This window comes from Nelusetta ayraudi, unplaced genomic scaffold (genome assembly GCF_046127955.1).
Source record: "Nelusetta ayraudi isolate G7.1 ecotype Tasmania unplaced genomic scaffold, CSIRO-AGI_Nayr_v1 ptg000002l, whole genome shotgun sequence".
NCBI lineage: Eukaryota > Metazoa > Chordata > Actinopteri > Tetraodontiformes > Monacanthidae > Nelusetta > Nelusetta ayraudi.
Window position 1 is genome coordinate 3,486,809 of NW_027466052.1, and position 24,387 is coordinate 3,511,195.

At 53.9% G+C, this 24,387-nt stretch overlaps 1 protein-coding gene across 14 annotated transcripts in view; it reads right to left on the reverse strand.

Moving 5' to 3' along the window:
- Positions 1 to 423: 423 nt before the first annotated feature.
- Positions 424 to 24,387, reverse strand: part of vps13c (vacuolar protein sorting 13 homolog C) — a 32,951-nt gene continuing 8,987 nt past the window's right edge. For 5 of the 14 annotated variants that reach the window (XM_076017739.1, XM_076017757.1, XM_076017713.1 and 2 more), the window contains 66 exons: positions 24,244 to 24,380; positions 23,926 to 24,055; positions 23,731 to 23,848; positions 23,487 to 23,619; positions 23,235 to 23,307; positions 23,039 to 23,142; positions 22,771 to 22,924; positions 22,545 to 22,618; positions 22,341 to 22,400; positions 22,080 to 22,230; positions 21,882 to 21,998; positions 21,710 to 21,813; positions 21,421 to 21,588; positions 20,956 to 20,991; positions 19,724 to 20,028; positions 19,482 to 19,623; positions 19,297 to 19,405; positions 19,096 to 19,217; positions 18,881 to 19,028; positions 18,699 to 18,778; positions 18,560 to 18,619; positions 18,325 to 18,478; positions 18,120 to 18,239; positions 17,918 to 18,021; positions 17,222 to 17,389; positions 16,825 to 17,129; positions 16,603 to 16,747; positions 16,047 to 16,185; positions 15,806 to 15,927; positions 15,455 to 15,621; positions 15,145 to 15,380; positions 14,176 to 14,405; positions 14,002 to 14,094; positions 13,624 to 13,857; positions 13,058 to 13,189; positions 12,890 to 12,979; positions 12,660 to 12,815; positions 12,315 to 12,579; positions 11,713 to 11,873; positions 11,518 to 11,639; positions 11,141 to 11,438; positions 10,149 to 10,538; positions 9,915 to 10,019; positions 9,599 to 9,754; positions 9,207 to 9,332; positions 8,970 to 9,103; positions 8,738 to 8,864; positions 8,378 to 8,613; positions 8,153 to 8,297; positions 7,933 to 8,073; positions 7,771 to 7,852; positions 7,069 to 7,138; positions 6,867 to 6,978; positions 6,098 to 6,211; positions 5,807 to 5,940; positions 5,637 to 5,718; positions 5,388 to 5,501; positions 4,769 to 4,844; positions 4,472 to 4,635; positions 4,349 to 4,394; positions 4,068 to 4,191; positions 3,116 to 3,230; positions 1,649 to 1,734; positions 1,420 to 1,543; positions 876 to 956; positions 424 to 796 (listed from right to left, as the gene is read on the reverse strand). In XM_076017739.1, the coding sequence (XP_075873854.1) occupies positions 695 to 796; positions 876 to 956; positions 1,420 to 1,543; positions 1,649 to 1,734; positions 3,116 to 3,230; positions 4,068 to 4,191; positions 4,349 to 4,394; positions 4,472 to 4,635; positions 4,769 to 4,844; positions 5,388 to 5,501; positions 5,637 to 5,718; positions 5,807 to 5,940; positions 6,098 to 6,211; positions 6,867 to 6,978; positions 7,069 to 7,138; positions 7,771 to 7,852; positions 7,933 to 8,073; positions 8,153 to 8,297; positions 8,378 to 8,613; positions 8,738 to 8,864; positions 8,970 to 9,103; positions 9,207 to 9,332; positions 9,599 to 9,754; positions 9,915 to 10,019; positions 10,149 to 10,538; positions 11,141 to 11,438; positions 11,518 to 11,639; positions 11,713 to 11,873; positions 12,315 to 12,579; positions 12,660 to 12,815; positions 12,890 to 12,979; positions 13,058 to 13,189; positions 13,624 to 13,857; positions 14,002 to 14,094; positions 14,176 to 14,405; positions 15,145 to 15,380; positions 15,455 to 15,621; positions 15,806 to 15,927; positions 16,047 to 16,185; positions 16,603 to 16,747; positions 16,825 to 17,129; positions 17,222 to 17,389; positions 17,918 to 18,021; positions 18,120 to 18,239; positions 18,325 to 18,478; positions 18,560 to 18,619; positions 18,699 to 18,778; positions 18,881 to 19,028; positions 19,096 to 19,217; positions 19,297 to 19,405; positions 19,482 to 19,623; positions 19,724 to 20,028; positions 20,956 to 20,991; positions 21,421 to 21,588; positions 21,710 to 21,813; positions 21,882 to 21,998; positions 22,080 to 22,230; positions 22,341 to 22,400; positions 22,545 to 22,618; positions 22,771 to 22,924; positions 23,039 to 23,142; positions 23,235 to 23,307; positions 23,487 to 23,619; positions 23,731 to 23,848; positions 23,926 to 24,055; positions 24,244 to 24,380 (9,152 nt within the window). In that variant the 3' untranslated portion in view covers positions 424 to 694. Of the gene's footprint in view, positions 797 to 875; positions 957 to 1,419; positions 1,544 to 1,648; positions 1,735 to 1,891; positions 2,259 to 2,845; positions 2,974 to 3,035; positions 3,231 to 4,067; positions 4,192 to 4,348; positions 4,395 to 4,471; positions 4,636 to 4,768; positions 4,845 to 5,387; positions 5,502 to 5,636; positions 5,719 to 5,806; positions 5,941 to 6,097; positions 6,212 to 6,866; positions 6,979 to 7,068; positions 7,139 to 7,770; positions 7,853 to 7,932; positions 8,074 to 8,152; positions 8,298 to 8,377; positions 8,614 to 8,737; positions 8,865 to 8,969; positions 9,104 to 9,206; positions 9,333 to 9,598; positions 9,755 to 9,914; positions 10,020 to 10,148; positions 10,539 to 11,140; positions 11,439 to 11,517; positions 11,640 to 11,712; positions 11,874 to 12,314; positions 12,580 to 12,659; positions 12,816 to 12,889; positions 12,980 to 13,057; positions 13,190 to 13,623; positions 13,858 to 14,001; positions 14,095 to 14,175; positions 14,406 to 15,144; positions 15,381 to 15,454; positions 15,622 to 15,805; positions 15,928 to 16,046; positions 16,186 to 16,602; positions 16,748 to 16,824; positions 17,130 to 17,221; positions 17,390 to 17,917; positions 18,022 to 18,119; positions 18,240 to 18,324; positions 18,479 to 18,559; positions 18,620 to 18,698; positions 18,779 to 18,880; positions 19,029 to 19,095; positions 19,218 to 19,296; positions 19,406 to 19,481; positions 19,624 to 19,723; positions 20,029 to 20,955; positions 20,992 to 21,420; positions 21,589 to 21,709; positions 21,814 to 21,881; positions 21,999 to 22,079; positions 22,231 to 22,340; positions 22,401 to 22,544; positions 22,619 to 22,770; positions 22,925 to 23,038; positions 23,143 to 23,234; positions 23,308 to 23,486; positions 23,620 to 23,730; positions 23,849 to 23,925; positions 24,056 to 24,243; positions 24,381 to 24,387 lie in introns of those variants that run through there. The other 9 variants (XM_076017814.1, XM_076017781.1, XM_076017748.1 and 6 more) reach the window with 6 other exon arrangements.

A 24,387-nucleotide genomic window follows, 5' to 3' on the forward strand; every position in this document is an offset into this window, starting at 1 on the left:
ACCTGACTGGAGTCTGAGTAGAACCAGTATGGAACAACAGTAGAACTTGACTGGAGTCCCAGTAGAACTAGTGCAGAGTCCCAGCAGAACCAGAGTAGAATAACTAAGTTGACTGGACTCCGAGTAGAACCAGAGTGGAATAACAGTAGAACTTGACTGGAGTCCCAGGAGAACCAGAGTAGAATAACTCTAGAACTTGACTGAACTCTGAGTAGAACCAGAGTGGAATAACAGTAGAACTTGACTGGAGTCCCAGTAGAACCGGAGTTGAGCACCAGCATAACCAGAGTTTCAGGAGTATTCGGGTCCAAGCAGTGGCAGGAAGTGACACGGTGAGACCAATAACTGACCAGTTGATCCATTGACAAGAGGACTTTTAGCCGTTAGCATCAACTGCTACAAAGAACCAAACTAAAACTCAGCTTTTGTTGTGGAAAAGATATTTAATCATCTTTGCATTTGGATTTGTTGATTGGCGTAACGTTAATGCAGCATACAGATATAATAAACAATAATCATTTAGTGCAACTTATGTAGTGCAAAAAAAAAACCACCACCTCTACGACAATACAGCTCAAACGAGAAGCCCCGGCCCGCATCACATGGTCTGGCGACGTGGCATCAAATCGCGCCTGTGAGTTCAAGCCAAACTCGAGAGGACACAGGAAGTTGGACGCCCTGGCAGGAAGTGACCTCACTGGTTGTTGTTGAGCCTCAGGAATCGCTGCGACTTCTGTCGGGCCATCCGGTGCTGCTGCAGCGACGCCTGGGCCTCGCGTATCATCTGCTGCAGCCTCTGAGGAGAGCAGGAGGGGACGAATGAGGGCGGAGCCACACACACACACACACACACACACACACACACACACACACACCTGGGCAGCGTTGGCATCTCTGAGCTGAACGTTCCTCACCGACTCCTGATCGTCCCGCTTCAACTTCAACTTCTGCTGGTCCTGATGGCAGAGGGGGGGGGGTTTACTTTGCGTTTACTTTGACGTCAAGTTACCTCAATTACCATCCTGCGCTGCAGTTCCTCCATCGGCCACCGGAGGCCGCTGGGCTTCACAAGAACAGATGATGCTTTGGCAAGCCGACAGGCAGCAGGGGGTGCTGTTGCATCTGGCCAGATGTTTGCTTTTCTCAGAAAGGTCACTCACGCAATCACACACACACACTAGTAATATTACGCAACATCATGCGCGCCATCTGACTCATCTGACCCATTGCAACATAATAATTAGTAAGTCATAAGTCAAAAACACACAAATACACAATTTTCATTTCAAACTTTACATGAGGTGTGTCTTTTCCCCCCTGCCTCGTCACTGGTAACACAGACTGGAGCTGTGGTCCAAACTGGTCCAGCCACACAGATCAGTACTGGTCTACAGTGGTTCAGAGCTGACTGGACGGTACCTTGTAGCAGAGCCTGAGCTCCGGGCCGCTGGCTGCTGGGGGGCGGCTCAGGTTCTCCAGACGACACTCCCACTCTTTGTTAAAGTGACCCACAAAATCCATCTCCTTCACACACAGAACCCTCCTGAACGACGACATCGCACAAACACACACACGCACCACCATGAACAAACCGGCCGTGCTTGCGAGCAGGAGGCGGGAAGCAGGAAGCAGGAAGCGGCGCCTCTACCTGTTGGTGACGATGATGTTGGTTTTTCGATGATACTGACAGTGACCTCGAAAGACTTCGCCCTCCAGCAGTTTGATCTGGGAGCGCTGCACACACACACACACACAGACACAGACACAGACACAGACACACACACTCAATCTTCAGTTCAACAACAAACAACAAACTAAGTTGGACACCCAAGCCCCCCCCCCCCACCCCCGGTGTTGCGACGTTTCAGAAGTGGAGAAGAAAACAAACGTGTGAGGTTTGAAGGTGAAACTGAGTTTCCAGTTTATTCAAGTTGAGACGACACACTCGGTGGACGCGCATCACTCACGCACACACACACACACAGGTCAGAGGTCATGCTGACACTGACGCAGACAACGATATTCCCAGCGACAGTCAGACGACAGGAACAGGAAGCACAGCTCACAGTTTTTCAAACCAAACGGCCAGTTTGGCTTCACAGGAATGTTTCACCAGCAGAAATCAAAGCAGATTATTTATTATCAGAGTATAAAGATGCTATTGGTCAATCATACCGACTATTTACAACTGTTCAATTTAAGACTCAAGAATCAAGAGAAAAAGCGTTTCCAGCCAAACCAGGTCAGTCCTCGTCAAGCTGCATGTGGAGAAACACAGGGAGAGGGAGAAGAAGGAGGAGGAGGAGGTGAAGGAGAAGGAGGAGAAGAGGGAGAAGCAGTCGTTACAGTGAGACTGTTGAAGAGAGGAAGACGTTCAGCGCGTCGTGGGACCTCCTCGGATTACTGCCTCACTACCGGATGAAGGTCCTCGCCAAGGTCACATGGCGAGGAGATAATCCGAGGATCAGCTAAGGTTCGTCTCCGACGCTAGGTGGCGCTGTGCTGTCATTTCGGCTAGCGCAGGAGTGGGCAAACTTTTGGACTGGTGGGGCCACAGTGGGTTCTAATATTTGACAGAGGGGGGCCTGGAGCAGGAGCAGATGGATGGAGTGTTTTGGTGACCCACCTCATTGGAGGGAGAAATATGTTGTGTGATGTGTAGAAAACAAGTCTATTGAAAATTGACAAAAGGGTTACGACAAAATATGTGTATTTGAAGCCCCATCATATTTAGCTCTTTATTGAAATGACTCTTAAAAAAAAAAAATGGATGTAATGCAGCTATTGTAGGACTGACTATTGATATAATTTCTTCAAGTTTGGCAGGCCGGACTTAAGAGCTTCACGGGCTGCATATGGCCCACGGGCCGTAGTTTGCCCACGCCTGAACTAGTTGCCTCTATGTGGAAGACAGCCAGACAGGGCAGAGGGCAGCACTGGTACGAGGGGATGAGCAGCAGGTGGTGCCGTTTCCTACCACTGCTACTACCCTCGACCCAACCAGGTCGTCGAGTCAAAGACACACACCGACACACAACCCTGGCTCAACGTTCTACTGTGGCGGCCCTCCTGTGTCGCAGCGCAGCGCAGCGTTGCGGTTTTGTCGCCTGCTCACCTGGAAGAAGTCGTGCCCCTGCGACTCCGTCAGGTCGTAAGGTCGGACGATTCCGTCCTCTCTGATCAGACGCACTGGACGCAGCTTGGTCACTTCTTCTGTGGATTCGGCCACTCTGACACACAGACACACACACGCACAGTCAACAACAACAGCGACAGTCAGGGTACATTCTGTAGTAGAAAGACAAATCTGTGCCGTGCAACAATATAAAATAACATCCAGGTAATAATAATAATAGTAGTAGTAGTAGTCATAATAATAATAATAATAATAATAACAATAATAATAATAATAATAATAATAATAATGATGATAATAATAACAACAATAATGGTGCAGTCCATTGTGGCTAGTGCACGCCACCTGCTGTTTTCTCACCTTTGCTGACCCCTACAGTGTCGGCATGGAATAACAACGTTTAACAGGTTATAATGAGCAGAAGCATGCGTCACATGACCCATCACTTTTTTTTCTCTCTCTTGTTTTGGGGTCGGGGGTACGACTTGGGTAGTAAGAAGCAGCGTGTTGATGAGTACTGGCTCAGACCATGTGACCTTCAGAGAGCCAATCCCTGAGGGGCAGGGAGGGGGAGGGGGTGGCGGTTGGAAGCGGCGGTGGTGTGATGGACGATGCGAGCGCAGGTCAGACACGATGCAGCGACTTACCGTCCGTCCGCTGCCGCGACAAAACGGCCACAACAAGACGGTGGAAACGCTGAAGCTCGGGAAACCTTCATCAACAGACCAATCAGCTGATCGGCTGACGTGTTGATGAAGGCGCTTCGGCGCGTCGGAGGTGAAAGACTCACGCGGGAAACAAAAAGCGAGGGATCAGTGGGACGAAGAAGAAGAAGAGGAGGAAGGAGGAGAGGAAGAAGGAGAAGAAGAAGAAGAACGGCAACAGGAAGCACACAGAGGCAGACAGGAAGTTCCGGCAGTGGGCCAGTCACCTCTGGATGCCCTGGAAGGTGCTGCTGGCCATGTCCACGATGCCGCCGGTGGGACGGGCGACCACGCCCACCAGGCCTTTCCCGATGCCCTTGAAGAAGCCAGCGGCGCCCTCTTTCTTCGCCCCTGAGACGCGACACAGTGTTGCGGTGAGGACGCTGTTGTGGCGACTTGCGCGCGCGTGCGCTTTGTGTAACTGACTGAAGTGAAGAGGTCCACCCAGACAGGAAGTCTCCGCGCCCAGGAAACAGATGAGAAGACAATGTGGGCGGAGCTTACTCACCCTCCACAGGCTTGGTGACGATACCCGTGACTCCGCCCACGACCCCCTGCAGACAAAAGAAGAGCTCGTGAGTGAGTGAGGACGGCTGAACGGAGTAGGGGGTGGGGCCAGTAAGGTCGCGACCTTCAGCAGTCCCTTCCCGCCCTTGGCCAGACTCTCTCCAAAGTCCTTGGGCGCCCGGTTCATCTCCTCGCGGCGCTTCTGCTGGAACTCTTTGTCCATGGTGATGGCGGCCAGGCCTTTGCCCACCGAGCCGGTGATCCTGGACACCATGCCCGCAGCGCCACCTGCAGTGCACCGGCAGGAGGCAAGAGGTGACTGGAAACTTCTGAACAGGTTCTGGCTGATTGGTTATGGTCCCAGTTTCCTGTTTCCAGGGATCAACGGACGTGAAATGTGTGTTTTTTGTTTTCATATTACCGACTGTGTGACCCAACAGGCTGCGAACTCCGATCACCAAGCCCTCTGCGAACTCCTCAGGTCCCTGCACTGCCCCCTGGGGGAACAGAAACAGAACCGCAGGCTTGAGACTACGGCTGAGTTCGGACTGCAGGCAAATCTGATTCAAATCAGATTCCTGCTCAAATCCGGCTGACGGTCCACACTGTTTTTAGCAAGTGTCCAAAGTTTCCGTTCAGACTACGAAAGAGCCATCCAGTTTCAATCTGGATGGGCTAAAGATCGGATTTTGGCTTGCAGTCTGAACGCGGTTTTAGAGCAGGAAGTTCATTATCCCCCCCCAACGGGACTGCGTGGCATCTCCGTGGTCATGTGACCTGTGCAACGTCAGCACAATGTCCACGATGTCTGACGATCTCGTCATCAGCTGATAATCAGGAAATTCATGAAATGTGCGGAAAGCGGCTGCAGGTCACCGCATGGTGATGTCATCAGTGAGCAATAAGAAGGTGCATTAGACCTTCATCTAATGCATCTGGATTTCCATCGCTACAGTCAAGAAACTGCAGAAAGTTTGAGTGCTTTCTGTGTGTGTGTGTGTGTGTGTGTGTGTGTGTGTGTGTGTGTGTGTGTTACTTACCTGGAAGGGCTCATAGAAGAAGGCCTCGACCCCCTCCGACAGGCCCCGGATCAGTCCGAACGGGTTCCCCAGGACGTCCAGACCCAGAACCAGAACGTACATCTGCTTGAGGAACTGCACAGCAGCACACAGCAGCTCAGCAGGTGGCGCTACCAACTCACTCCAGGGGGGGGAGCTACAACACTCAACCCCCAAGGCCCCCCCGCCCCCCACACTCCCCCACGCGAACCAGACATGGCCTCAGTTTACCTGCTCGGTGTAGTGCCGTGCCGCGGCCCACGCCAGCTGGTCCCGGCGGTAGAACTGGTACTTGACCTGGAAGAAGGCCAGCCTGAGCGGAGAAGAACCAGAGAAAGGTCACAACCAAAATCACGGCCGTGCCTCCGCCCACCCGCCCACGCAGCCGGGACGCGTCTCACTTGAAGATGATGTCGTCGACGTCGGTCAGCGTCGCCCCGATGCTCTTCAGCAGCAGGTTGAAGGATTGGAGCGCCGCCGCCTCCTGAGCCGGGTCGCCGCCGCCGCTGGAGCCCAGGGACAGGCTGAGGTGGAGCTGAACACCACGCAGGTTCCAGTTAGTGTGTGAGTGTGTGTGAGAGAGAGAGAAAGGGAGAGAGAGAGAGGGAGAGAGAGAGAGAGAGGGAGAGAGAGGAAAAGAGAGAGAGAGAGAGAGAGAGAGAGGTGGCAGGCGTTTCAAAGTTTGTCCTCACCTTGATGGGAGAGATGTGGCAATCTTCAAAGAAGCTGAGCTGTGACGTGTCCGAGAGCGACGCCACCATCAGGTCAGCCTGCACTAACTGCAGGTCCGTATCGATGAGCTGAGACTAAAACACACACACACACACACACACACACACACACACACACACACACACACACACACACACACACACACACACACACACACACACACACACACACACACACACAGTATGGTACAGTTCCATCAGTGTTTTTCAACCACTGTGCTGTCACACACTAGTTTAGAATGAGATAATGTCAAGTGTGTCGTGACGGATTATGCAGTTTCATGCAAGTGGTCTAAAAATAATAACATTAAATTTTCGAGTGACTGTGCTTTAAAAAGAATGTAAGCCAGTTTTCCTCCCTTCATTTCTCCCAGGACATCTTTATGGACAGCGTTATGTCCGTCTAAACAGAGTTTGTCTAAATAAATTAAGACTATATTGGCATTATTAGGATGAAAATATTCATTTTACTGTATATCACATTTTTGGTTGGTGCTGTGCCATAGGTTTTTTTTTCAATGTAAAATATGCTGCGGCTCAAAAAAGGTTGAAAAACACTGCATCAGAGGGCGGCTGAAATATGCAACGTGTTCAAGAAGAAATGGAAAAGCTGGAGATGATGATGATGATGATGATGATGATGATGATGATGATGATGATGATGATGATGATAAGAAAAAATGAGGATGTTTCTGGGTTCACGGAAGAGCAGCGAGAACTGTGGCGTTACCTGGCCACTGGTGGCCTGGGACTCGGTTGACGGCGTGACAACGGCCAGGACGGCAGCCAGGAAGCCCTGGTCGATCTTCAGCGCCATCTCCTGGACCAGGGCCATGAAGTACCTGGAGTCGACCCAGACAGACGGTGAGCGGGGAACCACTTACTGTACTTGTTGAGTCAGGAAAGCTTCTCCAGTCCACACGGTTACTCACTTGAACTGGATGACGCTGCTGTGCTGGTTGAACCTGGTGATGACGGACACGTCGATGAACGGCTTCGGCTCTGAGGAGAGCAGAGACGGCGACAGTGAGTCCGACATGCTTAAAACAAGGAAGGAATCAGAGCATTCATCTGGTGTCTCCTGAAAAGACACCGTCAGAATGCAGCAGAAGGCTGGGGGAGCGCTTCCCTTAAAGGGAATCACACCAATTTCATCAGGCGCTACGGTCACCTTCACTCTGTTCCCTTCTAGGCCTCCACCCAAACTCCTCTCTGACGTCTATTTATTCACTCAACGCTGCATTTTGTGGTCTCACCAGCAGGCGGCGTGCAAGACCTCGGGAGTCTCGGTGTCGAGACTTTACCTGATTCCAGTTCAGGGCCTCAGGACTCGGATGAAGGCAGACCTGTCTGATCTATATGGAGAGGACCATCTCTGCTTCCAAAAGCAGATGACCCAGAGAGGGTCTGCTCCAGGTCTCTTCCCACTGGAGACTTTTTTCCTGTCGCTGCTCTGGAGGATCGGCTGTGTTTTTTTTTTTTCTTTCTTCCTCTGACCGGATGTGATTCAGCGCTTTCGAAGTAAAAGCTCGACTGATTGGCTGGGAGTGGAAGCTGAGGGGTGGGGGGGTTAACAGGGTGAGCGAGTGGGTAGTTAATGAGGGGTGTGGAGGAGCTTGACGGCGGACGTCCACCTGAGTCCAGAGCGATGGATTTAGGAGGAGGAACGGGATGGAAGACGATGGGGAAGATGGCACCTGGCAGCTGGTTGTCCACCTGCACACAGACACCCGCCACAGTCACACGGGCGGGTCGAGGGCAGCGCGCTTGCCGGGTCGCTCGGACCGCGTGCTCACCTGCAGCCAGTGCACCTGGGCCCTCAGGCTGCGCTGGTGCGCCGACTGTTTGAACTCCACCTGGATGCCGGACAGGAAGTTCCTCCTCACCGGGCAGGAATGCGGCTGGCGCATCATCATGGTGGCTCCGCTGAGGTTCACCTGCAGCCCGTGACATCACACAGTCGCCCTCAGTCCCGCTGAAGTGTTCGGCGTGTGTGTGTGTGTGATGACCTCTGACCTCCAGGTTGGTATCCACTTTGACCCAGCCGCCCTCTCTCTTCCCGCTCAGTTGGCTCTGGTAGGTTTTCTCCAACAGGTTGATGTTCTTCTGGTTGAACGGCTTCCACCGGTTCTTTGGCTTCATCTCCCAAACCACCCCGGAACTGTGACACACACACACACGCTTCCTGTTAGACACACAAAGGGCCATGGAGGTGCATCAGGTGCCTGACGGGAGGTCGACCTGGTGACGCCGATGTAGGCGATCTCCTGACGGCTGGCGTTGTTGATCAGCGACAGGCCGAGGTTCTGCAGCGACACCTTCACTTCCTGCTGGAACTGCTCCAGCTCCTCCGCCTGCCGCGCCTTCGTCACCACGCCGACGTCCTCGGTGAACAGCAGCACGCGCTGCCGCCCGTCCAGGAAGGAGATCCAGTGGATCTGAGAGAAGTTGTCGTAGGAGAACTGGCCCACCTCGTCCTGGAAGAGAAGGTCCAGAGTGAACCAGGAGCTCCTCAACCAAGCCCTCAAGCTTGGCCGAAACTGCATTTGTTTATTTGTGTGGCCACTGGGTGGCAGTAGAGTCAACGACGAGGTGCAAGACCTTGCAGAGGCCCACTTGTCCACAATGTTCTCTGCAGCTCCAGCTGAGGGTTCGGACACCGGCCGGGTCGTCCCACACGAAGCGCCGAGCTTCTCCGGGCTTCAGCAGGTGGTCCACCTCCGAGCCACTGAGCAATAAGAAGATGCCAGGTCAGCTACGTGTGTGTGTGTGTGTGTGTGTGTGTGTGTAAGAGAGGGAGAGAGAGAGAGAGAGAGAGAGAGAGACCTCTGACCTCTGCTTGTAGCTGATGGTGGCCCAGGGTGTGTGGTTGAGAAGGAGAGCAGGAGCAGCTCCGTCGTAATAGTCAGAGAAGCTGACGACTGTGGAGACGTCGCTGATGTTCACATCCACAATGATCCCACCGAACTGGAACCACACACACACACACACACACACACACACACGTTGAAAGCTCTGCTCTGCCGGAGTTCCTACAGTGAGAGAGACTTCCTGGACCGGAGCCACCGACCGTGTCCAGGCTTAGCAGGGTGCCGCTGTCCGGCCGGTCAAAGAGGAAACACTTGGAGGCGGAGACGGACCCGACCACACGGACGCACAGCTTCCCAGAGGGATTCTCTGGCCACAGAGGGAGACACTGCAACACACACACACACACACACACACACACACACACACACACACACACACACACAGTGTAGAAAAATTCTATATTCTCTGAATTTTCATATCCAAAGGGAAGTGGTATTTAGTGGCGTCTCCTCCCTGAAGCTACTCAGGCAGACACACCTGTGCAGGTGAGACTCCGGTTCTTACAAACTCCTCTTTCCGCTGCTGGCTACCGTTTTTTTTCTGGACACACCCCCTGCAGTACACACCTCAGCCAGCGGGGCGCGCTCTCACCTCAGAGGACGAGATGTAGTGCCACCTGATGGAGGTCTGGCTGATGACCTCTCCCACCTCCAGCTCCAGCGAGGACTTGTTGAGCAGGTTGTAGAACGGCGTCAGGCTGACGATCCTGGTCAGGTTGAAGCTGCTCATCTGGATGGCCACGCCCACCTGGACACACACGTACACACCCACATATACACACATGGCTTCACACCTGTTGTCGTGACACATGCTAAAACACAGAGTCCGGACGGGGTGAGGTCCCATCACACAACTCAGAAGATGCAGATGATCTTCAGGCGGTGACATGGGATCACCAGGGTCTTACCAGGAAGTCCATGTTGTTGGCGGGACAGCGGACGCAGCCGTAACTTCCCACCGTGTCCAGAGAGAAGGCGTCCGACCAGGAGCTGGTGGAGACCCTCAGCTGGAGCTGCAGGAACAAGCACACCATCAGGTCACAGCCTGGGAACTCCAGCAGGGAGTCCAGCTCTCAGAGCTTTGTTGTTCTTCTGCCCTGAACCCTTGACCAGCACACCTGGGGAGGGGGGTTAGGTCTCACCTTGCTCTTGCTGAACAGGTTTTTCTTCCTGAAGGAGAAGAGCACGATGTCCCTGAGGTCCGCCGGGTGCTTGAGGCTGAGCTCGTCGGCTTGGTACTGCAGCACCCGGCTGGTCTTGTTGATGAGCCAGTAGGGGCTGAAGAGCGACAACGTCAGGGAGCTGGCCGTCTTCAGCACGTGGACGTTCACGTCCACCGTCAGGTTCGCGTCCGAGTCGCAGGTGAGACAAACGGGAAAGAACTCGGGCAGCTCCTGCTTCACCCGGAGGTGCCCGTGCCAGTCGCGGCCCTGATACCTCATCAGCACCAGCGACACCATCTCGCCGGAGACGCGGGCGTTCAGGAGGTCCGACGCGCTTCCTTCCCGAAGGTCGTACGAGTCGGCCGAGCTCTGAGGAGGAAACACAAAAATTGTGGGCTCAGAGCTTCTCGGCGTGAAAGAACATGGTAGCATTTGCATCTCTCATAGCTGGGCGATTAATACTCTTCAAGTGGAAGGAGAAACTTCCCACTACCTTTAAGATGTGGGTCAACGACCTTCTACACCATTTTGGAGAAGATTCTCAATTCGACCAGAGGATGTGCTCAAAAATGTTATACTACATGGAAACCTTTCTTAAACTACATAGAGAAATTAGAAAACACTAATAATGGTAGTTTAAATATTATTTTATTAACTTACTTTATGTGTATATATATGTATATATACATACATATATATATGTATATATAAATGTATGTATGTATGTATGTATATGTATATATATATATATATATATATATATATATATGTATGTGTCTATATATATATATATATGTATATCTATATATCTATATATATCTATATATATTATGACTATTATATATTTATACATTTTTATGTATGCATATATTTATATTTGTAATTGTCATTTAGGTTATTCAATGGTAATTATATTTGTAAATTTGCTTTTGTCAATAAAGAAAAAGAAGTTGTTGGGGAAGGCGCAGTACCTCCATCATGTAGCGGACGGTGTACGGCAGGTAGTTGCGCAGCGTGGCCACCGGGTGGAGGTGGATCACGTAGGCCGGGTCCCAGTCCTCCTCGCCGTGGCTGGCAATGTGCTGCAGACTGTCCGGGACGGCCAGCGTGTTGACCATCAGCGGCAGGAGGCCGCCCTGGGAGGCGGGGCACTGCAGCAGCGAGCGCACCTCGGAGGTGCTGTGCACCTGCTCCTTCCACGCCACGCAGCTGGAGGACTGACCGTACTGGCCGTCCAGACATCCCGCCGGACGCACAAACAGCTGCGACCTGAGGGGAACGGACGTCGTCAGCACCCTCGTTTTCCCTCGACTTCCCACGTCGCCCGAGCCGTGCCGCTGATTCCCACCTGTACGTTTCTAAGGCGATGTGGAGCTCCGCCTCGGGCTCGGCCCGCCCCACTACCTGCAGGGTCTTGGAGGCGGGACAGTACCTCATGATGTCAAACGGCACGCAGAAGTGGTTCCGTATCTGAAACGCAGGGAAGTTGTGTCAGAGATGTGTCAGATTCTCCGGAGACGGCCACCGGGGGGCGCCCACAGACCTGCAGCGGCGAGCGCACGGTGACGATCTTGTTGCCGTCGGCGGCGTCCACCTGCAGCAGCACGGAGACCGACTCCTGCAGCATCGGGCCGCGCACGTTGTAGAGACGCCGGCCCGGTTTGTCCACCGCCACCGTGGAGATCTCGCTGTATCCCGAGGGGACTGCAGAAGACACCGGCAACCAACACCGACAGGTTACTGCATTGATTTAATGGCTGCCAATCAGTCAATCAATCAACTTTCATTGTTAAAGCTCTAAATCGCCAGAGGGGTCTCAAAATGCTTTGCACGGTCAGAGAGAAAATCAGCTGGTCCCCAATTGGTCGTCTTCAAGCGGTTTAAAGAATCATAAAAAAAACAAAAAAAAACGGATCGATTGATTGATCGTGATCAGCCAAGCGGAAGGAGAATGAGGTGAGGTTGTGGATGAAGAGCAGGATGAGATAAGGTTGAAATATGATGAAGACGAGCATGAGGCTGAGGAGCGGCAGTGAAGGTGAAGGTGACAATTCAGACGAGACAGAGGATGAGAGTGAAGGCAAAGGCGATGATGAAGACGAGACTGAGGACGGGGGCGAGGGCCCATCACAGAAGCGCTCTGACCGATGGACAGGTTGAAGAGGCAGCTCTCCTGCCGCTGCAGAGCTGACAGCTTGCCCCGCGTCGACAGCTCCGCCGTGGAGTGCTCCAGGTCCAGGCTGTGGCCCACAGGCAGCTCGTGGAGCTTCCCCTGCGCAGTTGAAGCCTTCGGCCTCAGGTTGGCGCCGTGCTGAACGATGAGCGGGATGCCGAGGCAGTTTCTGATGGTGAACGGGGCCTTCTCCTTCAGAGAGCAGTCGTAGTCGGAGCTGGTGCCCGCCGAGAACGCCTGGAGGCGGAAGAAAGAACACACGGTGACGGACGAGGTCTCGCTGCTGGCAGCCGCAGGTTCGGCGGACGTGGCGTCACCTTGGCCAGGTTGTGGAAGACGCTCAGGCTGCTTTGGGACACGGTGACGTTCAAGATGTCCTTGGAGCAGATGTTGACCGCCGTCTGGGGCTCCGGCAGGATGACAAAGTCGTCTCCGTGAACGGGGCTCTTGTCCTGGACCGGGTTGTTCTTCATCTGGAGAGGAGAGTGACGAGGATGAGCGGCGAGAGGCGGCCGCGGGACATGTTGGGCAGAGCCGACAGACTCACCTCCAGCTCCAGGTTCCACCGGCGCGCCCCACCGTCGATCCGCTCGATCAGCGGCTCCCACACGGCGTGGATCTCGTTGAAGTAGTTCACCTAGCGACAGAGAGACTGGTCACCTGACGTGGGCGCGGCTTCGGCATTTCCACGGGCCGCTCGGTGGTCGGTTCTCACCTCCAGCGTCATGTCAGCTTTCAGGTGGAGAAGCGACGACCAGTTCTTGGCCTGGCCACTGAAGGAGGACTCTGCCAGCAGAAGCGGTACAGTTCTGTGGCCCAGACCGGACTCCAGGGTCACCTGGACCACCTGGGTAGCAACAGGTCTTTATAAGCAGGAGACTTGTGGCCAGGGGTCAACAACACGGTAGCCCCCCATGAAACACATGAGTAGCCCGCAGGCCTGTTCTAAAAATATCACTGCCTGTTGAGCTGCGTCTAAACTTCACTTTTATCCAACCTTGTTAAGTCAATGTTGATAATTATTGAGCACTTCTTAAGGTGATCAGTGTCTTCACATAGATCATTAATAATAGTAAATAACCGAGAAAATGTGTTATTTCAGAAGAGCGCAGCAAACTGGTTTCCCTTCATGTACGTCCACCAATGAAGTAGCTCTGAGGTTCAAAAAGGTTAAAAGGTTAGGAAAAAAAAGAAAAAGAAAAAAAAAAGGTTCAAAAAGGTTGGTGGCCGTTTCATGTGGCCCCTCTCTGTCGCTCCATCGGCACGGCTGTGTCACCCTACCTTCAGCTGGGCTGCAAAGTTCTCGCCCTGGTTGCGTCCGTCCTCCTCCCTGAAGCTCTCCGTCACCTCCATGGCCTGGTCCACGCCCACGAACCAGAAGTTGCAGTTGTAGATGTTCCTGACGGACCAGAGGTCCTCCGCCTCCGCCGCCACCTCGTGGCTCTGCTCGTCCCGCCGCTGCGAGGTCATGGCCGCCGTGATGTTCATCACCGTGTTGAGGATGAACGGAGAGATCTGCAGGACAAAACAAACAACAACAACAAAAAAAAGTCTGCTGTGAGCTCACACTTTCTCCCGTTGGGTTTCAAACGGCTCCGAACATCACCGAGCCGTCGATGCGGTCCAACATCGACGGCTCGTGGACTTTGCCGAACGCACCTTGACAATGATTTCCTCCATCGTCACGGAGCCGCTCAACGGCTGCTGGGGGTGGGTCCTGGTCTCCATGGTGACAGAGCAGGGTCTCAACACCTGTCGGGGTGGGGGGGGGGGGGGGAGAAGTGACGTCACAGTGACGAGGACGGGGACATGTTTGTGTGCACGTGCGCTCACGGTGGTGACGGAGTCCTCCTGCTGGTCGGGGATGAAAGGGCGGGCCAGGACCTTCAGCTCCCTCAGGCTGGCCCTCATGTTCTGGGTGCCGTCGTCCTCGCTCTGCAGGCTCACGTCGCACTGGAACGAGGCCACCAGGGCGGGGGCGTCGGCCTTCATCAGACTGGCCACGAACACCACCTGCGGGTCCACCACCACGGCGCGAACGGTGGTCCGGACGCTGCTGGAGGCTGGAGGCAGAAGGTGACGTGTCGTGAATCAGCGGCGCAGCTTCTTCCTTCTACCACTTGATCAACAATCGTCAATAAATCAATCAAACACATAAATGTATTCCTGAGTCCTGCAGTTCACAATCTGGGCCAGACTCCACAAAAGCCTGATGTTGTTGTTGTTCATGTGCAATATACATATCATATATTCAATCTCAGGCGCAATTATTTTTTGAGAGCAATATATCTTCCATTCCCATGTGCAACATTTATCTACTGTTGTTTATATTCTTAGTACTTACAGTATAAGAGTAGGAAGTATTATTATATACTATGTATTATATTCAGGTTTTGTATAGTATATATAGATTAGTCAATGTTTACTTCTTAGTATGTCAAGTACACATTAAAGATTGTTTATGTTAATTTATGCATGCAGAGGATACTGTACTTTAATTTTAATAAACTTTATTTTTCTTTTAGGAACTTTGTTCATGGTTAAAAGCGCATATACAAATCCATTCATACATCAACATTCATACTTCTGCTCACTCATACCATGAATAGTGAAAAAAGATTAAGAACAAAAGATAAAAAACAAGTGCAGATAAGGGAACCACGGTTAAGATCAGCTAGGCAAATAAAGTCTATAAAGTCGATCTAATCTAATTCAATCTAATCAAACCTGATGTTTGCGGTTCAGAGTCAGCGTTCCAGCAGAACCCTGCAGTACCTTCATGGCTCCGCCTCCATCACTCACCCAGCTTGCCGTCGGCCTGAGGCTCTGCACTCTGTCTCTGCGTCAGTCGCTCCTTTGGCAGTGGCGCCGCCGCCAGAGCCTGCAGGAAGAAGTCGGTGACGGCCATGAGGAACTCCGTGCTGGCGCACAGGTAGAACTTCTGCAGGATGGCCACCAGCTTGCGCTCCCTGGCGCTCTGCCGATACGTCACGTCGACCATCGCCTCCTCGCTGCCCTCGTCTTGGCGTCCCACCATCCTGCAACCAAGTCGCAGGTCAGGGCGGAGCTTGCGCAGGAGCGGACAAAACGGCGAGGACCACAGCCTGCTTACCGGGACGTCACCCTTTCCATGCCCGTCCTCAGGTCGTCCAGCGTGCAGGCTCTCAGGACGGCGCTCACCTCCAGTCGGCCGCTGGCCCACAGCTTCCCGGAGGTCTTCAGGAAACGGAGAGCAAACTCTCCCAGCCTGAGCTCTTCCTGGTGCTGCTGCTCCAGGGGCTGCAGGAACAAGGACACTTAGCTGATCCCCGAGTGGTAGTAGAACGTGGAGCAGCTGGTCCTGCAGCGGCTCAGCAGATTTAGAGCGAAAAGCAAACTGGAGCCAGTGATCGGAAGAAGTCACGACAGTCAGCGGAAGATGAGATTGTGCCTCCGTGAGGGGGAAAACCAGCGAGAAGCTCACCTGTGTGGGTTGGTTGTTGTACAAAACCAGGCCCAAAGACTCGATGTTGAAGTTAAACTTGAGGGTCTCAAGAGCTATGTCGTCTTCTTCTTCACTGCCTGCAGCTGACATGGCGCCACTGTCTGAATTCACCAAGTACAACAGTGGATTCAAAAACTCAAAAGGCACATCAGGGAAAGTGATCAGGAGCTTCAGGTGCTCCTGGAGGTTCCACAGAGGAATCTCCAGAGGTTCCTCACACCTGACAATGGGTCTCTGGCTGCTTGCAGCTGCACTGCAACTTCTTGTCTGGAGGCTCCAGGCTGCGGCCCGCCAGCTTCTCCCAGATTCTCCATCAGGATCCTCAGCAGCATCTTCAGGTCGTCCTGGCTTAGCGCCACCTGTAGGTCAGAACATACAATGAACATAAAGAGCACTCCGCATCTGAAACTCATTGGGTCGGTCTGACAAGTCAGATGCAGGGTCTCGGTATTTCACTTGCTGCATCATCACAGACTACCACCATGGGGCTGAGCCTACGTCTCTACGCTACAGGAGACCCTTGGAGAACCTACCTTCACCGGAGAACCGGGCGACTGCTCCAAAACACAGAGCACAAATGTGAAGCTGAGAGCGCCACAGGTGACACAAAGTTGTTGCTGTGGTCCCGAGCGTTTCAAATGGGTGCAATTGCTAACAACACAACAGCTGACCGTAGTCTCCAACTCTCAACTGACTCTTGGGAGTTCAACATCATCAACATCATCTTCCGGCGACCCTAACAGGGAGCCCTGATGTGCTGGAGCTCCTTCTACTACCTTCATGGGCTTCAGATCTCCATTGACCTCCACGGGAACCATCTCCTTGTACCAGGCGGCCGCCAGGTTCCTCTTGATGTTCAGACGCAGGTTGACCGGTTCCAGCAGTTCCGTGGACGGAGCGGATGTCTCGTCCACACGGGTTCTGGAGGTCAAACCGTGGGTGTGACATCACATGCAAACTAAACATCATTCCCGCTGGAGCTCCTCCCTCAGTCTCACCTGGAGAGTTTGAGCTCCGTCAGCTGGACGTCCATGCTGTCGACGACGGCCGGGAGCGGGCAACCGGGGGCCGGCAGCAGAGAGAAGCTGTTCTCCACCGTGATCAGCCCCAGGTCCATCACCAGTGCATTGTGGGAGGTGGAGGACTGTGGGATGACGATGAGCGGAGCCTTCAGCCTGACGTCCATGAACAGACGGAAACTCTTCTGGGCCAAGTCTCGCACGCTGGATGCCGCCCGCTCGGCTGCCTGGGCCGTGGCGGCGCTCAGAGCCTCTTTGGCCGTCTGGAAGTTGTTGGTGAAGTTCTGGAGTTGAGACAGTCACGCAAACAGTGGGTGTGAACAGGAAGTCCCGCCAGACATGAGCTGCTCCAAGCCACTAAAAGTCAATCACTCACCAGCAGAGACATGAAGAACCTGTGCAGGTAGACCACCTGAATGCAGCCCACGTTCAGCTTCACTCTGCCGTCGCCGGTGGACGTGTCGGCGTAAGCGGCGCCCTCAGTGGCGTTGGGAGTCAGACTCATGGCGAAGCTGAACACCTCGTCGCCCACGATGGAGATGGCCTTCGGGGACAGAGAGAATTTTATTGAGAGCAACAGAACCGTGTACCATAGAATGTGAGGAGCCAGCATCTTGACGAGGAGGCTAATTCTGAGGTCGACACGCCTGACGATTTTCAGATTTCCCAAGTGAGTGGGTCTGAGGCCAGCCGAGGGACGACCGCGCTAGCAGGAACTAGCGCTTAGCTGTTCAGGTGAGTCCAGCAGAGCAGAATGGATCAATTGCTGGAACAGGAGCAGCTCAACGTCTGGAGGCCATATCTTGCTCCTGCTGACTGACTTTCCAATCAGAGGGTTCACGTCTGCTAGTTTCAGCTCTACAGGTCACCGCTGACACGGCTACCTCGGGTAAATACTGACACAGGTAAAAACAGGAAAGACAGCAAGGGGGAAAACTTCCAGAAGGAAGTTACGACTGTAACTTGGAGACCGAGCAGCAGTCAGTGGAGGAAAAACACAGATAAAGACAAAACAGGAGAAATGTTCCCGTGACTGACTGAAGGGGGCGATGCTGGCCTCATGCACACTGACCTTCTTGTGGACGCTCCGCGGGTCGACGTCAAGGACGACCACGTCTTTGAGGGCGGCGGAGATGCGAGTCTGGGCTCCCTGCATCAGCAGCGAGCCATTCAGACCTGCGGGGACAAACACGGCGAGGGTCAGTGAGCAACGCAGTTGGAGGGGGAGGAGTCAGAGGAGCCGGAGGTGCGAGGAGGGGGAATATCTCTCCTACCCTTGACCTTGATGTCGGCTGTGCTGCAGCTCTGGTCGCACACCAGGACGTTGAAAGCCTCCAGCATCATCATCAGCTTCAACTCAATGACATCAGAGTCGGCAGGTGGCGGCGGTGCAGCTGACAGGGCGACCATTGTCAACGTTAAACACCCTGATGTGTGTGTGTGTGTGAGAGTGCGTGTGTGAGTGAGTGTTGCACTGACTGGACTTGGACGACACCGTCTTGTGCTCCATCCTGGTCCTGGTCTCCTTCTCTGGAAGCGAGACGTCATGGGAGGAGATCGCTGCCGACAGGAAGTTGACGGCCGACAGCAGGGCCTCGGTGTGCAGAACGAGGTCGAGAGAGGTGAAGATCACCTGGAGAGAGAGAGAGCGAGAGAGATGGAGAAGATCGGATCCCAACACCGACGGTGTGGACTGATGGCGCTCCTCACTCACGTTGATCATCTGCTCCGTCTTCTTGTAGACTGAGGAGAAGTTGGGCCCCAAGCGGCTGGCCTGAGGAGACACACAGACAGTTGGAGGTGAGACGGCTCCCGCAAGTGTCATCTCAGCAGCCTGCAGTGATCTTAGTCACCTTGAAGTACTGCACTTTGAGGAGTTCGGCTCCCGACTGCACCGAGGAGCTCACGAGGCACAATGGCTCTCCGGACGAATCTGAAAAGCCAACAAAGAAGAAGCGGAGAAGACGGCGAAGAAGTCAGCAACCAATTGGAAGGAAGGACAGGGGACACTAGTCACCAGAAGGGTGAGTCCGACCTTTGAACTCCGGACACTTTACGCCGATCTTTCTGATGTAGGTGGTGGCACACATGTCGTACTTCCGGACTTTGGTGTCGATGCCCAGGTGAGACACTTGGAGGACCAGGAAGGGCTTCTCCTGCTGCTTCTTCAGGGTGAGCAACACCTGGAGGAGGAGCAAGGAAGGGTCAGACCTGGACTTGCTGCTTGTTTGAGAGGGACAAACTTCCTACCTCCTGGATTTCAAAGTTGAGGAGAACGTTGACAACGTTCTCGGCCAGAGCCCCGTTGGTCGTGGGGGCCCCGTTGCCTGAAGCCTTCACCTCCTCCTGCTGCTCCAGAAGCTCTGCTTTTTCTGAGGACGACCAAGAGCAGACCTGTGTCAAGCACCTCGTCTTCCTCCAGTTCCCACAATGCACCTGGACTAATGTTACCTTGGGCCGCCTGTCTGCTGACAGCAATGCTGTGCTCTTTGCTGCCCTGGCCGATGTTCTCCACCAGGACCTTCATCAGCACTGCAAGGTCTTCTTCAGCGAACTCCATCTGCCAAACACAGCACAGCTCCGGTTGGATTCCGCCGAGTTTCCTAGAGCGGCTGCAGTGGCTGCGTGGCACCTACCTTCAGCGAGTGCAGGACTCCCTGGACCTGGACTCCGGGCATGTTGTGATACCATGACGCTGCCAGGTTCCGCGTGATGAGCAGCTCCAAGTTGATCGGCTGGAGGATGTCCGTATGCGAGGAGTCTGGCCTCAGCGTGGTTCTGAGAACACGGGGAGTAGATGGGGGTGCGTCATCCTGCGGCAGTGGCAGGTTTCCACGGAGACGATGTGGCCTGACGGCCCTCAGAGACGAGTCGGTACCTGGAGAGTTTGAGTTGCCCCAGCTTGACGTCCATCTTCTCCACCACCACCGGCAGCGAGAAGCCTTCAGCCGGCAGCAGGGAGAAGCTGTTCTCCACCGTGATCAGCCCCAGGTCCATCACCAGTGCATTGTGGGAGGTGGAGGACTGTGGGATGACGATGAGCGGAGCCTTCAGCCTGACGTCCATGCACAGACGGAAACTCTTCTGGGCCAAGTCTCGCACGCTGGACGCCGCCCGCTCGGCTGCCTGGGCCGTGGCGGCGCTCAGAGCCTCTTTGGCCGTCTGGAAGTTGTCGACGAACATCTGAGGAAGGAAGCCGAGGAGGAATGAGAGACAACGCAAAGAGAGAAGGAGCTGGGATGTCCACCATCTGGACAGAGCTTCATTTTCAGAAACCTTTGCATGAACCACATGAACCTCAGCCTGAAAACAGCAGCAGACATCTGAAGGGATGGCTGCCACCAACCAGAGGAGGAAGGTCAGCACCAATAAATCAACCATGATTAAATAAACTCAAATTTATATTTCAGTGACTACATGTCTCAATATTCACACCAAGGTTCATCTGATCAAATCAAAAGTTTCTCTTGGTGGTTTGGGGTTGTTCTTCTGAAAAAAGGGAAGTGAGGTCAGGAGACATGTGACAGTGGTGGGTGTGGTCAGTTGATGGAGGCAGAATGGCTGTAAAGCATTTATGAAGGGAAGTGATAGCAGTCTCATGATGATGTGAGCAGGCCTTCTGAACTCAACCAGGCCCGAGATCCAGGAGATCCAGAAACTGGAATCAGGATTGAGTTCCTAGAACTGAAACCAGGCCTGAACACCAAGACCGAGTTCCAGTACACAGAATCTAATCTGAGATCCACGAGGATCAGGTGGAAACAAACCTGAGATATTGGAATCAGGCTTGAGTTACTAGAACTGAAACCAGGCCTGAAAACCAGTAACTAGAACCAAGCCTGAGATCCAGGAGATCTGGGGGATCAGAACCAGGTCTGAAATCCAGGAGTTACAGGAATCAGAACCATGGTCTCAGGTGCAAGAGTTACAGGAACTGGAAGCAGGTCTGAAGTTCAGGGCCTGGGACAAATTGCTGAAAGCGACCGTAGTATCCTTTGAGGAACCTGGTGCCAGATGGTTTGCGTTTCGGGTGGACGGAAAAGGTGGAGTGTTCTGAAGCTGAAGCAGGAAGGTTTGGTGCAGAACAGAGGTGCATGCTGAGAGTTGTACCTCATCGGCAGACGCAGACTGAAAGCTAAAAGAAGTCTGAAAGGACAAAAGACACCAAAGAGACCAGAGAAGTGAGATCAGAGAGACATGCAGAAGGAGAAGACAGCCTGGAGACCTCCTGAAGGTTCAACAGGAAGACCAGAGGACCAGGGTCTAGGACTGGGTCGGGTCACTTCTTGACCAGCTCTGGTCCACAATAATGCTCTGGAAAACTGCCACCATCAAATTATTTTTCATCGTTACGGTTGCCGCAGAGAACACTGGAGAACCACAATGAGCAGACACACACTGATGACGACGATCCAACCAGCTCTAACTGGACTGGAGCCATTCATGATGAATGAAGGCGGCAACGACACACAAACAGCAACAGGAAGCAGAGCTACAACACTTTACAGCACAGGTGGAGTGTGTGTGTGTGTGTGTGTGTGTGTGTGTATGTGCACAAGTGTGTGTGTGTCCCACCAGCAGCGACATGAGGAACTGGTGCAGGTAGACGATCCGGATGCAGCCCATACGCAGCGTCACCTTCCCATCCACCCTGGAGGTGTCGCTGTAGCGCTCGGCCTCTGTCGCTCCCGGAAACAGACTCAGGCTGAAGCTGAAGACCTCCTCGCCAACGATGGACACGGCCTGCGGGGGGAGCCAGAGAGGAACTAGAGCTTCCGCTGCCGTGTCACGGTGCAGTTAGCGCAGCGCGGGACAGCGAGAAAAGTGTAGTGGGGGGGGGGGTATCGTGAAGGTCAAAGGTTACCTTCCGGTGGAGGCTCTGCGAGTTGGCGTCCGTCACCACGATGTTCCTGAGCCTGGCGAACACCTCTGTCTTCTTCGCCTGCATTGTGACTGATGCATCCATTCCTGCAGGGGGCGGCAACAGTCAGGCGAGGTGGCGGCGGCGGCGGCGGCAGCCAAGCCGTGTCACTCACCTTGGACCGTGATGTCAGCAATGCTGCGGCGGTCGTCACACACCTCCACGTGGAAGGAGTCCAGCACGGCCTGCAGCTTCAGGCTGAACATGCCGCCATCTCTGGCCGCTTTGGACGCTGCACACAGTGGAAACCAGGGCCATCAGAGATAGGAATCCGTGGGCCACACCCCCCCGACCCCACCCTAGCGCAGCGCACCTATCCGTCCGGGCCCCGCCCTCTCGGCCTGCCTCTTGGCGTCGGGCCTGCGTGGCGCTGAGACTTGTGAAGGCACGACGCTGGTGAGGAAGTTGATGGTTGACAGGAGAGCTTTGGTGTGCAGGAGGAAGTCCAGGGAGGAAAACTCCACCTGGAAGCACCGCACGTAGTGCAACAGTGAGACCCCCGGTGTCCAGTCCAGGAACAGCAGGCGCAATTTCAATTATTAGCACATTCATTTCCCTGAGGGTCTTCACCCACCTTCAGCGACTGCTCGGTGTTGTCGAACACAGTCTGGAAGCTGGGACCGCCAGGGTCGGCCTACACACACACACACAAACACAAACTTCAAGACTGCTCTACCACAAGATAAACACTTTAATCTGACAATGTCAGTGTGTGTGTGCACCTCCCTAATGATTGGTGCTGCACCTGCAGAAATCATGAGTGTCGAGCCGTGCTCACCTTGATGAAGTCCACCTTCAGCAGTTCTGAGCTCTGCTGGTGGGACGAGCGTATGAGATGGAGACTCTTGCCGTCTGACAACAGAACAATAAAGTGATCAGAAGAGGGTGATGCCGCCTCGCGAGGGGCTCAGGTGGATACTGTGCCAGGTCCGTGGTGGGCGTGTGGACATTCAAACAGCCCAAAGACGGGAGCAGAAGGAAGTGACCGAACTCCTCCCCATTACCTGCAACGTCGCAGTAGTCAAGCGAGACTCTGCGGAGGTAGGAGGTGACGCTCAGGTCGAAGCTCCGCTTCTTCCCTTCAGCTCCCAGCTGACAGACGCTCAGAGACAGGACGGTCTTCTCCTGGTCCGCCTGCCGGGTCAGCTCCAGCAGCACCTGAAGACAATGTAAACACACCTTATCTCACCTGACCGAGGGAGAAAAAAAGCAAACGGGATCTTGGGCTTGCTTTTTTTTTTGAGTCACAGGAGAACAAAGACACAAACGAACCTCCTTGAGCTCAAAGTTGAAGTGAAAGTCGATGAGATCCTCCTGAGCCGAGCGCTGCTGCTCTTCGCTGCCGTCGTCTGAGTCTGAGGTGGCAGCAACACAACCTTCATCACCATCACCATCATCACCCAGACACACACACACACACTAAATGATGTCATTAGCACCCATTGGCCAATCACAGTGCGGCTCTGACCTGAGTCCAAGGCGTGCAGGAGGGTGGGCTTTACAGACAAAGCCTGCAATCTGCCCTCAGCCAATGGTGGACCCTGAAGCAGGACATACGACCAAAAAAAGAGGACATTCAGCTCCTCCTTACTGGCTCCGCCCTTCACAGTCCTCACATCATCTCTACAAACTCCACACTCTCTCACAACGGGCTGAAACCCTGTTAATAGGGTTTGTCCGCTGGCTAAGGCCGCCCCCTTCTGAAATGGAGCCAATGTACCTTCTCTGTTGGAGTGGAGGGGGCGGAGCCCATGCTGGGCAGTGGGACGCTTTGGACCAGGCCCACCACGCTCTGGATCTTCTGGTCCGAAATCCTGACGTGCAGGAGTGGCAGCTCGCCGGACACCTTGAACCTGAGGCACGAAGGGAACTCGTTGGCTGAACAGTTGCAGGCGAGTCCACAGAGCACATGTGTGGCAGAGGGGAGGGGAGGGGGAAGGATGGAGCGAGGGAGGGAGGGGCACCTTGGCATCCGGGCGTCATTGTCCACCATGCATTTGGCCAGCTGGACGGCAAAGTCCATGGGCTGCAGGATGTGTTGAGGCGAGGAACCCTGCAGACGGGCCGACCTCCAGTCTTCACCTGCACGCACAGTTGCACCGTGGACACCGGTCCAAGTGTTTGTGTGTGTGTGCATGCGTGCGTGTGTGTGTGTATACCAGATTTGCTGTAGAGGACTTGGACCCTCCGCAGCTCGATGTCGAACCTGTCGTAGGCTCGATCCATGATCTCCTCCAGAGAGGAGAAGGACGACGTGGAGCTCAAGCGGCCCTGCTCAACACTGTTCAGCTAGACACACACACACACACACACACACACACACACACACACACACACACACACACACACACACACACACACACACACACACACACACAAAGTCAGGAATACTGGCTCACATCTGCCAAGCGCACTGCAGCCACTGAGGAGAAGTTGGGGGTCGGACAGAAGTTGAGGTGAGCAGGATGAAGGGTCACCTGCAAGCTGCCAAAGTCCACGATGATGAGGTCAGACGTGTTGCTGTAGAAACCAGACTTTGGTATCAGCAGGTAGGACGGCTTCAGGTCGATCCGCAGGTCCAGAACCTTCCTGGTCTCGATCATGTGGGACAAACCTGCGGA